A 16,216-nucleotide genomic window follows, 5' to 3' on the forward strand; every position below is an offset into this window, starting at 1 on the left:
AAGACCAAATGAACTGCCATACCAGAAGTTTTAATTTGTACAGGAAAGAAAATCAGACCAAAAGATCAAAAAAAACATAAGGGGTAATGGTGATGAGAGGGGGCAAAATTTGATGATCCCAACATATAACCATCAGTTTCAATGACTGGAAAAAAAGAAAAAAAAAATCAAAATTTACATACAAGGTAGGCTTAAGTTTTAGGTTTTGTAGTTCACCTTATAGCTTGTTCATCATGGAAGAAAGTGTTTGAGCAGTTGAAGCTTGGGCTCTGAACCCTAAACCTTCAAGACTTGTTATAAGACGTTCCTCCTGGAAGTTTTGCAGAATTTGATTCATCCTCAGTGGATTTCTTTGGTGTTTGAGCTTGCTTGCTTAGTTTGAACTCCCTGATAAATTACAAAAGGAAGGACAAATTAAAAACTATTATAAATGATGTACATTGAGGCATGTAATCAAATTTTAGCATAATGTACCATGTAAGAAAATGGTCAAAGGGCTAACCTGAGAAAAGCTCAATAAGTCAAGACACCGTAACCTTCGACCATCGAATCCTCGCCCCAGTTGAATTCCAACAAGAAAAGAAAAAAAAAAAAAAAGGGAAGGTCAAGGAACGTCAGATACCACATCAGTTGGAGAGGGAAATGAACCATTTCTTACAAGGGTGTGAAAACCTCTCCCTAATAGACGTGTTTAAAACCGTGAGGCTAACAGCGATACGGGCCAAAACGGATAATATCTACTAGCGGTGGGCTTGGGCTGTTACAAATAGTATCAGAGTCAGTCACTGGACGGTGCCAGATACTAGTTGGAGTAGGGCTAGACCCTCTCCATAGCAGACGCGTTTTAAAACCTTGAGAAGAAGCCCAACAGGAAAAGTCTATAAAGGACAATATCTGGCGGTGGGCTTGGGCTGTTACAAGGAATCTTACAAGGAATTTTGAGCTCCTAGATTTAGTTGATTTTTTCCCCTTTACTGGGAGCATATTCTGGAATTACTGATGATAGAATTGACCCACGTCGATTCATCTCCTTAACTAAAAGTACAGGTCTAAAGCAACAAATAGATGGTATTCGATCAAAACAATTCGACCCCCTTAATGCTCACAAAGGACCTAGGAATATGGCAGTTTACCCTGCTGGTAAAAGGATACCATTCCAAACCCCGACTGTCATCTCCGAAGACAGAACAGAACAATTCAAAACAAAAACATGATACTTGTGGAATGTATATCAAAATGAGATAAAAACTGCTACCTTCTGAACAGTTAATCTCCTAATTGATGGAGCTCTTGCCATAGAAGAAGCAGCCGCAGCTGCAGCAACACGAATTCTGCAAAAAGTATAATTGAAATAAATCAATCAAGAACATTTAATTAGTGGCGTCGTAGGTTCCGGTGAACTAATTAAAAGTATCGATTGTACAATACCTTTTGTGCACATCAACATACTCATCCGTTTCATCAACAATCTCCTCCTGCATCAATTAAGACATGTTACGGTATAGTTTAAAATGATAGGTAACATTATGATCCAAAGAGAAGAGGGAGAAATTTTACCTGCAAAAGTTCTTCAAATACATCTTCAAGGGTGATGATACCAATAACTTCACCATCTTCTATGTCCTCTGAATAATGGTTCAACCCATTTATAGAAGAAGCATCATTGCGTCGGTAAGAAGGTTGGCTACTTATGCCAGAAGTCTTGGAAGCTCTATCGATATCAAGGACTACATTATCTGAATTCTCGTCCTGCTTACGTAGCAAAGGAGTTGTCAATTGGGATTCCATGCCTTTGTTTTCCTCAGATTCTTCTCCATCCAATGTAGGAGGAAGAGCCTTGTTTTTTCCTTTTACTTTCACCACAGCAGCCATGTGGCTACTCCCTTTCTGAAATTCGTTCAATATGTCATAAAGAGGCATGTCCGAGGGGACCCTGCCATTCATAAGCAAATAAATAAGTAAATAAACAATTCAAAAATGTTTCTCAGAAATTGGTGGGGGAGGGGGGAGGGGGGTGCGAGCAGCAAAATAGCAAGCACACCTGGGAATCCTCCGAATGGAAACCGCACTGACTTGGGTCTCCGTTTCAGGTCGTACTGTTAAAAGACTTTTCACCTGATTCCAGAAGGGTAAAGAGTTGAACCAAAAGAAATGAAGAAATAAATAGGCTATAAAGAAAATATTGCAAAATCTAGAACAGGAAAATACAATTTTTTTATTCATGATTATCGTAATGCCTACCAGTAGAAGCCCGATGACATTCTTTGGATTCCCAGAATAGACAGGAACTCGACTATGACCACGAGCAAGGATTTTTCCCATTGCTTCCCTGAGTTATTTGTTCAAAAAAATGTTGAGAATACAATCTTTGAAAAATACTCCCTAAAGTATCTTTAAAAAGCTCAGTAACTCACTCCAAATAATACAAGATTATCGAAAAAAGTAGGAATAAGAATTCACAAAAAAAATCCAGATATTAACGTACATGCTCCTTTAAAAATTACTGGGAAATGATCAAGAAACAAAAACTACCAACATTTTTTTATCTAGCTGGGCAACCATCTGGAGTACCGTAAATAATTATTCCCTAGGAGACAATCAAACTCAAGAACTACCAACTATACCGTATACATTGAAGGAACTAGGAGCCAATAGCTGATACTGTGAATGTTCACTATTATAATGACAAAGACAAAGGTAAAAGCTAATTTCAAAAAGGTAAATTTTTCAGCAGTCACCACCGTTGATGTTAAGAAATTATAAAATGGTGAGAGCCAAAACTTAAGAGCACCCTTACCAGTCCAATTTTGAATTTACATCCAAAGAAAAAGTTGATTCAATGGGTGTCATAGCCTCTTCAGCTGTCTGATCAAATTAGATATGAAACAACTCTAATAAGAAACAGTTTGGAGGGAGGGTGTATAAAGAAACTATCCAACAGAAGTAAAGGATAAACAAGTCGATGCATTAAACAGCAGCAACCTTTTCAGTTAAATCTAGAGCACCACTAATGATTGTTGTTTCGTCGTGGGTGAGTTCGCCACCCTTTCCAGCCTATACACAAGAACTGAGGTTTAAAAATTTTAAAAATAATGGAATTTAAAGAACTTTGCAGCAAACTTACTCACATACCTCCAGACTGTGGATGGAGACAAGAGCCTTTAATTGTGCACGCCTAAACAACGCCTCATTGTGTCCCAGTAAACAGTCAAGAATCTGAAATGCAAGAGAATTTTTATTGCCTTTAGCAGTCAAGATAAACGAAAGAGAGGACGAAATTAATGCCAATGTAAAATAACAGGAAGCAGCCAACATTTTTTAAAAAGGGTCTCAACAACCTTAGTTCATTTCAATACTACGATGCACTAATGCCTCCATATGCCCCCAATAACCCACTACACAAGAAAAACAAGGAAAAGAAAATAAAAATTGAAACGGTATTATCATCCATAAAAACACTTTGGAAGTCGTACATACTGCAATAGCAAGCCTGCATACTTATCCTGCATGGAACTGTTCAAAGAATAGCTAAAATCAAGGCATAGCCATCAGAAGCCATTGGCTTGCAATACCCTGTGATCCCATTTTCAGCGACTACAGCTAAAATTAAAATGGTCCTCGAGGACTGGCAACGATATTGTACAAAACAAACAAGGGTGCAAAAGATATCAGCCAAGCCTCCTCAATTAGGCTCTTAAAGATGCTATGAACTTCTTGAGCATGCACCCAATTCTTTTATGAGAATTATACAATTAATTTGAATATAATATTTATCGATAGCAACTTTTCTAGCTCGATAAAATCCTTGCATTGACAAAGACTTCATAACGGTCATTCTCTTACTTTTTCAAAATCAAGAAAATTTCGTTCAATTTATGCAACTTACATGCTTAAATAGTCAAACGAACAACATATTTAGAGAAAATTACCTTCCCAATGGGATAAGCAATTGGATAGCAAATCACCATCAAAATTCGTACAAGACACACAAAATTGGCACCTACAGCAAGCCCATACCGGGTGCATATTGCTTGTGGTATAACCTAACAAAAACAGAAGACATTCCACAAAAAAAGGATAAATCATTCATATAAAGGAATCAAGGTTAAGGAAAAACAAATGTCCACATACCTCTCCAAATGACAATACAAATGTCACAGAAAGAATTATAGCAAGATACTGATTAAAAAGTTTATCCAAGTATATGGGAAGTGCCTGCAGATAGCAAATGCAAAAAAAGTAAGAAAAAAAAAACTGTGCCAAATTCAATATGGAAACCATTAACACAAGAACGAATATTGAGGAGTAACATTTGACTCTCATTGATAAATCCCAAAATTTATAATCCTAATTTCTCCACCTAAATGTCAGCCCTATTTCAAAAGAAATGAAGAACGCCCCTGTTTTTTACGCACTCAGAAAACGATTCCGGGTCCAACCAAGTCAATTACCTCCATCGAAATGGCATTGCATAAAAGCAACGTAACAAGAAGCTGGTGCTGTTTCTGAACCACAGGAAGTATAGCCGCTGAAAGAAAAAAAATCGTCCAATTCAATACCAATCAGAATGACACACAATCTTAATCGTAAGGCGCATAAATGATGCAAGCCAGAAGCCAACACTGAAATTGGAGAGCCAACCACCCGCAAGAATTCAAACAGACAAATGCACATCCCAATTTTCTTTTTATTAAGAACCGAATCGAATCCCTGGTGAATTGACAGCTGAAGAATCAGAATAATAATCAGAATTTGAAAACAAACCTGCTTGTTTCTTCTCCTCAGCGGTGCCACTCCGTTGAAGAATTTCGAGGTCGACGAGACCAAGGGACATGAGACCAAGTGTCAAACCGGACATGATTCCAGCAAATAGAACAAGAACGCAAGAGATCCCGGCGTAGGTAAACCATAATAACGATCCAAACGGAATTTCACCGGCTTCCGGTTCCAAACCCGAATTCCGAGTCACCATTCGAGTCAACATTACTGCATTTATAAAATGCATCGTTAATCGTGTTCTGATTCCCCTTTTTCCTCCTTTCTTCTTTCTGTATCAGCGCCGCAGAATCTCTCTCTCTCTCCTTTTTCTCAGCGGTTCGCGGCGGAAGCGTTTCGGGTTTGTTGATTTCCCGGCAGACTGTTTTTTTGTTTAAATTTCTTTTAGTCTAAATAAATTAACAAATATTACTTCTTGATTTTCTGTTTATAAATATTGTAAATAAAATATATTTTTTAAAAATTAAATTACAAATTTATTTCTTTAACCAAATGTCTTTTAAATATTGTAGATGGGCTAATCCATATGGGCCGAAATTGAAATTTCGTTATGGGCCACAGTACAACAACCCAACACTATGGCCCATATAAAACTCGCCCCATGGCTTTGACGGCCCAATTCCATAACCCAAATTTGGTTGACTTTTATTGCTTCAGACTTTATTTTCGTTAAACCCTTTTGTAGTTCATGATATTGCTATATTATTATTAACGTAGTGCTGTTAAAACATTATTTTTTATTTTTAAAATTTATTCTGTTTTAAAGAAAAAACAGAATATAAATAAATTAATCCATCTTTTCAAGGGAGGGATATCGACTAAAATAAAAATTAAAAAAATATTTAAAAATAAAAAGAGCTAGTGGGTATATATTTTTATTTTTGGAACGTGACAGAATTTTCTTATCTAGATAAGATGAAATAAATTATACCCGTAACTATAACTTAAAAAAAAAAATGGGTTAAGCTTTTGAAGAAATTTAATTGGTTGATTTAGAATTTATAGTGTTGCCATAAAAATATTAATATAATATAATGTCACATCATATCATATATCATTATAATATATGTTAGTTATAGTGTGACTAACTATTATATTCTAATATGGAATCAAAACTTTGGAGTACCATTGGAGTTGTGCTCCACTTACAACCTTACACATTTGCTTAAAATTAAGAATCTTTATGTTATATTTCATTAGAAAATTAATGGGCTATCGACCAATATCAATCACATCGATGTTAAATTTTTAATATTTTAATATATAGTTGAAAAGGCTATGATTAACCCATTATTTTATAGCACTAAAACAAACATTTTTAAATTAATGCCCAATTGTAAATAATTGTGTTAATTGTCACATATTAAGTTAAATAAATAAAATTATTTATTGATTTATTATACTAATTACACAATAATTCCCTCGTTTAGCTAACAAAGCATGCATCCACACACTACCTAAAATTTTAAAATTTAAATTCAACAACTCCAATATTTTGGTAATTTAATTATAATAATTGCATGTTTAAAAGACTGTTAAATTTGATTTAATAGTGGTGGTCGGAATATTAACAGTGTAAGTATTTTGACATAGGAATTGGTGAAGGATTTTGGAGGCCGGCTCGGTGACGAGCGCCTCCCAAACATGGTCGAATTGTTGTTCGTTGTCACGGTGTTGGAAGACTTCAGTGGCGTCAATGCGGTGGAGATTCCATCCTCGTTTTCTCCGAAGGCGGCAGATGTTCTGCCATTGTCGGAATGCCAATTTTCTGGTGTTTTCCTTTGTCTTCAAAATGGCCGCTTCGAGAATTCTAGATCGGGCTCTGTAATCGGTGGCGGAATCCATCTCGGCACGTAGAAACGCGTCGAGTTCAGGAACTCCAATGGCGCGTCGGATCCCACGCGTGTAATCGTTTTCATTAGAATCGAATAAATTTCGTACCTCGTTAATGAAGCCGTTGTCCAACATCCGATCGACGCGTTCCGACACAAAGGAGTGTAGGATTGGTAACGACACATCGATCCATAGAAAGCAACACTCGTATTGGTATCGGAACTCAGCGTCGCCGTCGACTAGAGATTCGATGAAGGAGTTGGAGCCGCCGGCCACGATGGGGAGCCGGTGTCTTCCAATGATGGAGTTTATCGTTGACATGGCGACGTGGCGGAAGTCCACGGCAGTGAAGTTGGAGTTTGGATCGGCGATTCCGAGGAGGTGATGTGGGACACCACAACATTCTTTTTCGGTTACCTTATTGGTGACGACTTCGAGTCCTTTATAGATTTGAATTTTGTCGGAGTTTACGATTTCAGCTGGGAAACGGGTAGCTAAATTGACGGCCAACCGGGACTTTCCAGTTCCGGTTGCACCCATTACAAACACTAATTTGTCTTTCTGCCGGAAAAATGGCTTCAAATTGATGGTGTTTCTTCGTTGGAAATCTATTAGCGGCGGCTCCGCCGCAGCTTTCTTGCAACTCGCCGACAAGGAAATTTTCATTATTTCCTGAAAAATTAACCGCCAAAACAATAAATAATTAAATTTTTAAATATATTTTCTTGTAAGTCATACTCTTATTAAATTAAATATTAATTCAAAATAATTTTTTAAAAAATGCATTCAAGCTCCTGTATTTTTTTTTTCCGAATATTATTAAATTATTAAATACTTTTTAATCTTATTAAATTAAAATTTTAGACATGAAATAATAATGAAACACGAACATTCATTAGTTACGAAAAATAAAAATATACTTTTACACGAGTAAAACTTACGTTGAGTAATAGACGGAAGAGAAGTGTCGGTACACGAAGCCTTCTCGTAAGACGTTGGAATGAACTAGAAGATAAGAAATAGAGAAAATATGAATATGAGTACATAAAATAAAAATATATAATTTATGATATATGTTTCACTCCAAGTTTACAAATGATGATCATCTAATATCTCTCCACAAAGCAATGATAAGATTAGCATGGGGTATTTATATGTGCTGATGGGGTATTTAGAAATATTACTATTAATAGGTTTAAAAAATACCCTAAAATTTTAAAAAATTCTATTAATATCATTTAATTTTTTTTAACCGTATAATATTATATTTAAAATTGCTCGTAAATTTTTTTAAATAACATTGACATATTTAATCTTTATATAAAAATAAAAAAATAAAAAGATAATCTTCGAACTTTTTAATATTATTTGTGAAAGTTTGGAAGTATTAATATAAAAGTGTTTTTAAAGTTTTAAAGATGTTTTTTTAATGTTTTTTTAAAAAATTAAATATATATTTCAAATTTTTTAAAAATACTTTTAAAAATTTAAATATATTTTTAATTTTATTCGATTCAAAACTAAGAATAAAGATTTTTTTAAATAAAGTGATTATTAAAACAAAACTCAAAAAGAATGTAACGTGAAGTTGAGTGGGACCCGGTCAAAGGGAGAATGGCTGAAGTGGAGTTTTTAAAATAATTTATTTGGTTTATTATTATTATTATTATTATTTTAAAATATGTAATAGAGTTTTTTTTTTTTTTTTTTTTTTCTTTTAAATTCGGTGAGAGAAGAATTAATTGAATTCCATGGTTTCTGAGTAAGATAGCAACCCTGCCTTCTAGTGGAAAGGAGAATCTCTACTATGTGTAAATAAGACTAAGCTTAAATAAATAGCCATTTTATTTCAATTTATGAATATAAATAAATTATAATTTCAAAAAATATAATTACATTTATTAATGTTTTTTATAATTAACTTTAAGATTAAATGAAATTGAAAATGGCTTTTTAAAAAGAATGGAAAATAATAATTACACTAAAGAAATCATCAATTTAGTTTCTAATTTTTTAAAATTATAATTCATCACCTAAGTTCTTTGTAATTATTTTATTTTATAATTAGAATAGTATTTAATAATATGTCAATTGAATAATATTTAATAAATTTTGGATTTCTTAGTTAAAAAAACTAATTGATTTTTTTAAAATACTTCAATATTGGCAAAAAAAAAAAAACTATAAGCTATTAAGTCCGTACATGAGTCAACTCACGTATAAAAAAATATTCCAAAGATATTAATACAAAAATAATGGAATATTTAATTAATATTATTAGAAGATTGAATAATAAATTTTAAATTTAAATAAATAAATAAATAAAAACAGCACCCACTACGTACAAGCGTAGTGGGCTGGTAGTGGGGGCAAAAAGAACTTTCTTTTTAAGATACCTAAATTTTATTTATTTATTATAAATATGTGAGGAAAAAGGCAACCTAATAAATAGTAAATATTAAAGTGGCAGCTTATTTTTAGTAAACTTATAATAAAAAAATCATTTTTTTAATTATTATAGTGCAAAAATTAAATATCTGTAATAATCATGAATTATTTTTACCTCAAATAAAATTGAAAAATAAAATATAATATATGATGGATTAAAAAATAAAATTAATATCTTCGACATATATTATCTTATTCTAAAAATTTTACTCATTTGTCACTTTCCTATCATTTAAAAAAAAAATAGTGTACGACAAATCTTAGTATTATTTATTGATCTTATAGTGGCATTATCTACATGGTGTGCCACTTGACCTTCAATTTCGAAATCCGTCTCTTTATCATTCTAGGTAAATCTATATTATTATTTTAAAAATAAATAAATAAAAGTAGAGATTCTTATACGCTATAATAACCATATATTATACAGTGGATTAGATTAGTTGGGTCCAATCATACAAATGGGTGATACTCGAGACTATATTGCATACCTTATGGAGATATTTTTTGAGCTTTCAATAGACAACCATCTGTCCAGTTTCATTCGAGTTTTGTTTACACCTAGAAATGAGAGATATAACCGAAGTGAGTGATGATAAGAAAAAGGATCTCGAATCTAGAAGTTTGAAAATAAGTTGAGCACCAACAAGTATGGTGCAAAATAAGACACAAGATGGCCACAATTTGAATTCAAATAAAGTAAAGTTTATTTTAGATGAATTGTGGCCATGGTTGTTCATGTTCTTTTGTTGGCCAAATATAACAACACTATGCACCAACTTCCAATATAAATCAATCATGATTTTCTTTTTCCTTCTTTCTTTTTAAATAATAATAATATTAATAATAATAATTATTATTATAAAATGTTTAAGGTTTTCTCTAACTCACACTTCTGTATTTTTCTTCAAATAACTAAAAAGTTTTATGATATATATTTATATTATCAACCGATGGATATAAGATTTTGATTAATTTTTAATTCATAAAAATTTCCTTTTAAATTTATTAATATTTGAATCTCTAATATTTTTACTACAAGTATGAACTATGCTCAAATTGATGTTATATACATTTAATTGCTTTTGTACTCGAAATAGATGCGTTGGCTAACCAACACGTAACCTTCTTTCTCATATCCATCTTCTGGTTATGCCATTACCAATGGCGGGTTTTGCAATATTTTTTTTTTAAATAAAAATACTAATGTCTAAAAATGTTAATAATATTTAATAAATTTTTAGTTAAAGCATTATCATTAACATAATTATTACATAAAATAGCATTTTCAACCCTTTGATTATTATGATTATCATCACTACACCATTTTCCATGTAAAGTTTGTGCCCAACTTGCATGCTTATGCTTTGAAATCAAGGCATTTTATTTATTAATTTTGTAAGAGCTCAAGGCTTTATATTATTTCTTTTAATCATTTGAGTTTCTTTATTTGTTTGACTATTATTATTTAATCATTTGATGAATTTAGAATGGGCTTTGGTTTGTGGCCTTTATGATCCAAACATTGGCCCGAGAAGAAGGAAAAAGTTTGGATCCAATCCAAATTAGAAAAGAGGAAAGGACATTAAGATCCCAAATTTCACGCCAAAACTCGAGATCAAAATTGAGCTTTTTCCGTGTAATCTTCGTTGTTATCTCAGAGGAACTTTACAGAGACAGAGAGCAAGAGAAAGTGCGGGTAGTTAATTGTTGGTGTTTTTGCCATTGATGGGCGGATTGAGATTGAGATTTAGGCCAGTTTGCTATTTTTTTAGTGGTAAAACCTAGCCAAGAAATCTGGCAAACCTTGGGGGATTGAGGGCTCGCTTGTCGTTGAAGCATTCCGTTTCCGATCACAACGACGACGAGGAAGTGTGCAGGCCTTGGCGTCGCAGGCTTTTTATGGCTTTTACATGGCGCTCCGCCCTCAAGATTACCGCCGCACTTCTACTTCTTGCTGCTGTAGTAACTGCTTGTTTCACCCTCCCAATCGAGAAGGTATCAAATTGTCATTTCCATCAATTATTTCTCCTGCATTCTTATTTCTCGTTCTCTATTTGGTTGATGGCTATTGCTCGTGGATTTTTCTTAATTTGCCACGGTTCTGGAAGTTATTTGAGATGGCATATCCATATCCATATCCATATCCATTTCCATTTCCATCTGTTCTTGAATTGTGTTTGAGTTTTAAATTTGGGCTCTAAACTATTCGATCAAATTACCGGTCTCTGTGTAAGCTTTTGTTCAAATTTTATCTTCCTTCCACGGGAAAGTATTGATTAATGTGTTGGTGTTTCAATTTATAGGGTGTTTAGTTGTTTCAACTGATGAACTATATGCTTGAAGTCTATGTGCTGGCTTTCGAGGCTGAAAGATTTATGACGAATTACTCATTTCTAAGTTTTAGTGTAATGTCATACAATTTGTATCGATCTCATATTTGAAATTTGACATCATATTTCAGATTCTGAAGGACTTTTTACTATGGGTTGATCAAGATCTTGGTGCTTGGGGTCCACTTGTGCTGTAAGTTAATGTAGCCAGTCTCTTGTAGAACATTTCAAGTTGCTCCACCATCGCTTTCCTTTCCCCTCATTATTTTAGATATATTTGCAGGTCTGTTGCATACATTCCTTTGACAGTGTTGGCAGTTCCTGCCTCAATACTCACTGTAAGCATCAATTAATCCTTCGTATACCTGGTAAAAGGTATAATGTGTAGGGAAGAATGCCTCTAGAATGAACTTACTTTTATGAACTCAGATGGTTTGCATTATTTGTCTTTCAGCTTGGTGGTGGCTATCTATTTGGGTTACCTGTGGGCTTTGTTGCTGATTCCATTGGTGCAACTGTTGGAGCTGGGGCAGCCTTCCTTCTTGGACGAACTGTAATATTCAAAACCTTATGGTTGTCTGTAATCCATAGATATTCTGTGAATTTTAGTTTTTAAATATATAATTATTATTAGGAAAGATCATTTTTTGTTTGCAATTCATAATTGTCATTATTGGATCAAATACGTATCACTGCTAGTTGATGACCATTCTTTTCTGGCATTCTTTACAGATTGGGAAGTCATTTGTTGTTTCCAAGCTGAAGGATTATCCACAGTTTCATTCAGTTGCCATTGCTATTAATCGGTCTGGATTTAAGGTTTGTCTAATTTGTTTACAATCACCCTGTTTGTTTACGGTTTTTGAGTAGCATATGGAGGAAGGCTGTCTGGAAATTCATGTTCCTTTCATGACTTTTCATCAATCTATAAAATCACCTGTTTCTTCTAGTTCAATGGAAAAGAAATAACACCTTGTTTGTGTGGCTTCCAGTTCATTTGCTTTTTTTTGTTTAATGTGGATAAACAGCGTTGTGTCTCTTTAATACCAATTCTTGTTTATGGTCATACTTTGTATTGAACTAAAATACATAATATGTTTAGTCTGCTCATGAAACATTGGATGAAATGAATGGTAGCTTTTCCCCTTCCCCCTGAATGTCATGTATCTATGGAAAAATGTTTCTTCCCTTACATTGCACGATAGGAAGCATACTGAGTTGTAAATGAAACCATTTAGTAAATTTTGAAATGCAATCCGAGGTAAGAGATGATTCAAATGCATTTATTTTGCTAAACTATGATATATGATTAAAATAAATTGTGGGTTGGCTTTTCGTTTCTTTTTCAAAAAACAAAAAAAACAAAAAAAAGAAAAAGAAAAATTGTAGGCTGGCAGCTGAGCGATTGTGAATGAGTGGAAGTTGATGTAGAATGTTTGGCTATATAAACTGTTTCTTGGTGCCTGGAAGAAAAGTTAATTTGCATCTTAGTACCTATGAAGCAAGCTGCTGATATGAAATAAGTTATTATTTTGTTTTAATTAGATTGGCTTCTCTGGTATTTGTATTTGAAATGACTGAGTACGGTACTTGTTCACACTTCATCCAATGTGTCCATATGTCACCCGGGAACAGTGAGGACTAAGTTACACATAATATTGTTAGTGACCCAAAATCTTCACTTTTGCAGATAGTCTTACTGCTCCGGCTTGTACCCTTACTTCCATTTAACATGTTGAATTACCTATTATCGGTGACTCCCGTTTCATTAGGGGAATACATGCTGGCTTCATGGCTGGGAATGATGGTAACTTCTGAACATTCTTCTTATAACATCTAAAGTAACCTAACGTATTTCAGATCACAATTTTGGCGTAACTTGTATGTTGATTAAAGTGCTCCTATGCAGGAGCACAAACTGTTGGTGGCTTTTGTTTCATTTGTTTGGTCATCTCTCAATGTCAAATGTATTAAATTTGTCTCCCCAAATTTTAGTTTTCTGTTTATCTGTAGTGCATGGATAGGCTTTTTTATATTGGAAGGAGTGATAACTTTATTGATTATGATGTCATGATACAGTTCAATCTATGAATATTGTAGTTTTCAGCCCTTTTGGCTCTTGTTCATCCATGATGATAACTTCATTGATTTTGAAGGCTAATATTATATATGATTATGGAGATAGTTCTAGAGGCTGAAGAGGAAATCTCCTAGGAAGAGAAATGGCAAGATGCATTGTACCATTTAGAAACATTTCGGGTGGATTATCTCTCCCCTACACAAATCTAGCTCACTCTTAGCTTACCTCACCTTGGCCATAATTTTGGCACAAATACCCCCTCCGGGTGATTACCATGCTCGCTTGTTACGAAAATAATTTATTCCTGCTCTATTTTAAGGCTTTGGTAAGAATACCTCTTAATTGTTCTCTAGTCTTCACATATCTTGTGGACACCAACCCTTGTATTTTCTCAAGAATGAAATGGAAATCCACTTCAATATTAGAACATAACTTAGAATGTATGATTATAAAAAAGGACAACTATGCACAATAACACATATATTATAACATAACTTAAACCGTCCCTTTAAGCCCTATATTATTCCCATGGCTCTTATTACCTCATGGCCATATATCATTCCCTCTTGGCCAACCCATTGATTGTTAGATAAATTTTTAATATGTAGAGGGTCCTAGCATTTGGTTGTCGATGTGTGGTTATTGTTGAATGATATGATATCTAGGCATCTACATCGAGGTGAAAGATGGTAATTATACAAATGAGTGATTCTTTGTTTTATTTCTTTTCTTTTGCATGTGGCATGATTCACATCTCTATGCTGAGGAATCATGACATGCTTTGTAAATGTCTAGATTTATCAACTTCAGGTACTAATTTTAAGATTTTGATCCATCACCGTCTTTATTGTAGCCCATCACCTTTGCATTAGTATATGTTGGAACCACACTCAAAGATCTTTCTGATGTCACACATGGTTGGGGAGAATTTTCAAAGACTCGTTGGGTAAGTGGTTTTTATCTTCAATGTTGGAGAGGGAATGTAACACATCTCTTTTATGGTATGTTCCTAGACAGCCCAAAGTACCACTAACCTCATGAACTAAGAATATTCATTTATCAAAATTATGTTACCGAAGTACCGCTGATTTTTGAAGAGCTTCCACACTAAATATATCTTGTGTTCTTTCTCGTCTGATGCATCTTCTTTCCTTTATTTGTGGATGCAGGCATTCATAATGTTAGGTCTTGTGGTATCTGGTAAGTATTCTTTGCAGAAACTTGTACCCTTTTTCTGGGTTTTCTTTTCTTGTTTGTTTTTTGTTTGGCTGGGTACATTTCTATGAAGAAAAAAGGTGGGCAATAATTCTCAAGAACAGTGCGAACGGTGCGAGACAAAATAAAATTAAAAAAAAAAAAGGAAAAAGGTTGTTATAGTCTTATTTAAAAAAGATTTGTTTCTTGTATGCCATCTGCTACTCAGCAGGAAAAATCTTTGAGCATCTTTGTCATCGTAATGTGATACGTCAATTAAAATAATTAAAACAACATTGAATGCTTCAGGTGGAAGAAGAGTGCTTAATAATTAAAATAGTATTTGATATTCGGCTTTAATTTATAGTAAACTGAGGCATTGAACTTGACTCTCAATTAAAGATAAAAGGAAAAAAGAAAGAAAGAAGATGGAACGTACCCCAAGCCCCTTTTCTGACATTGATTTGCATGCAGTGGTTCTGGCGTACTGCGTTACCAGAGTTGCCAAGGCTGCTTTGGAAAAAGCTTTGGCCGAGAACGGAGATGCTGTTGACTATTTGGGTATCTCCTCGCAGCTACCCATCGTAGCTGAATCAGCGCCTGTCGATCTTAATCAGCCCCTCATAATCAAGATTGACTCTCCTCCAGATGACTCTAAATGAAAAGATAACTATTTTGACATGTAAATTCTTCATTCTCCTCTTTCAATAGGCCAGGCTTCCCTAAACAAAAAGGTTTTATTTTTGTTATATGTACAATCCACATTCCATAACATAGAATCTAGTTTCTTGATATAGAACGACCAGTTTATAAATCAAGCATGTATTAAAGTAGCTGATTGTTACTTTTACCATTACATTACAATAAATGTGACATTTCTATAGATTTAAGTGTTCGTTTAGTGAGTTATCTCCATAATCTACAGTGATTTCTGGCACCGAGTCTGATTTGTTTCTCAAATGGTAGGCATGTTGTTTGTAACTTTTCCTGTCCTTGATTAGAAAAAGAAAAAGAACTTCAACTGTACTGAACCCTATTCTCTTTCTCTATCATCATCTTCTCCTCAAAACAAGATTACTTTTGATTCCCTACTCCAAGACCTCCTTATGCCTCTTCTTTACCATTAGTCTCTTTATATAGCATTAGAGGCCGTTAAGGTTCATACTGCAATATTCTGGTTCTAATTTAGTTGCCTGCAGTCGGCATCGGTTGGGTAGCCATTGTGGTGCTGCTGCTCGCATTGCTGATCATCATATAGCAAAGCGCCTCACAGCTCGCAATAGGTTAGCTTGTCCTAAGCATGGTTCAGTTAAATATTTTTGTATGCTATGATGAAAGGTACTTGTTAAGCCATCAAAGTTGTTGATTGATTGGAATAATTATTATTGGTTCACTAGAATATAATTCTGAACTTGACTTCTTCATTTTTCAGGATAATCACCTTTGAATGAATCACTTAACTGATTGGAATGAATGATTGTTATTGGTTCACTTGAGTTCTTAACTTTTAGGTATCCCGCAGTAAATACTTTTGACCTCTGTCCTATTAGTA

General features: G+C 33.8%; 3 protein-coding genes across 4 annotated transcripts; 1 reads left to right on the forward strand and 2 right to left on the reverse strand.

Moving 5' to 3' along the window:
- Window positions 1-9: 9 nt before the first annotated feature.
- Window positions 10-5,152, reverse strand: LOC111494165 (DUF21 domain-containing protein At4g14240-like). 2 transcript variants are annotated; one of them, XR_002720136.1, is made up of 14 exons: window positions 4,765-5,152; window positions 4,452-4,528; window positions 4,132-4,215; window positions 3,930-4,043; window positions 3,133-3,216; window positions 2,983-3,054; window positions 2,798-2,865; window positions 2,242-2,329; window positions 2,042-2,115; window positions 1,558-1,933; window positions 1,429-1,475; window positions 1,256-1,331; window positions 217-387; window positions 10-145 (listed from the first exon to the last, which is right to left on the reverse strand). XR_002720136.1 is itself a non-coding variant. In XM_023144040.1 (13 exons), exons 1-13 carry the CDS (start codon window positions 5,003-5,005, stop codon window positions 340-342), a joined length of 1,449 nt encoding a protein of 482 aa, XP_022999808.1. In that variant the 5' UTR covers window positions 5,006-5,152; the 3' UTR covers window positions 10-339. The 2 variants fall into 2 exon arrangements, 1 of the variants encoding a protein (XP_022999808.1); XM_023144040.1 differs by having other exon boundaries at window positions 10-387.
- Window positions 5,153-6,188: 1,036 nt separating this feature from the next.
- On the reverse strand, window positions 6,189-7,672 carry LOC111494482 (adenylate isopentenyltransferase 5, chloroplastic-like). The gene is made up of 2 exons (XM_023144423.1): window positions 7,551-7,672; window positions 6,189-7,281 (listed from the first exon to the last, which is right to left on the reverse strand). The coding sequence occupies exons 1-2, from the start codon at window positions 7,653-7,655 to the stop codon at window positions 6,301-6,303; spliced, it is 1,086 nt and encodes a 361-aa protein (XP_023000191.1). The 5' UTR covers window positions 7,656-7,672; the 3' UTR covers window positions 6,189-6,300.
- A 2,996-nt stretch (window positions 7,673-10,668) lies between these two features.
- LOC111494568 (TVP38/TMEM64 family membrane protein slr0305-like) lies at window positions 10,669-15,559 on the forward strand. The gene is made up of 9 exons (XM_023144524.1): window positions 10,669-11,055; window positions 11,522-11,583; window positions 11,674-11,728; window positions 11,845-11,943; window positions 12,123-12,209; window positions 13,081-13,197; window positions 14,324-14,416; window positions 14,640-14,670; window positions 15,139-15,559. The coding sequence occupies exons 1-9, from the start codon at window positions 10,960-10,962 to the stop codon at window positions 15,324-15,326; spliced, it is 828 nt and encodes a 275-aa protein (XP_023000292.1). The 5' UTR covers window positions 10,669-10,959; the 3' UTR covers window positions 15,327-15,559.
- The last annotated feature ends 657 nt before the right edge of the window (window positions 15,560-16,216 follow it).

Source organism: Cucurbita maxima, unplaced genomic scaffold (genome assembly GCF_002738345.1).
Source record: "Cucurbita maxima cultivar Rimu unplaced genomic scaffold, Cmax_1.0 Cma_Scf00020, whole genome shotgun sequence".
Taxonomy (NCBI): domain Eukaryota; kingdom Viridiplantae; phylum Streptophyta; class Magnoliopsida; order Cucurbitales; family Cucurbitaceae; genus Cucurbita; species Cucurbita maxima.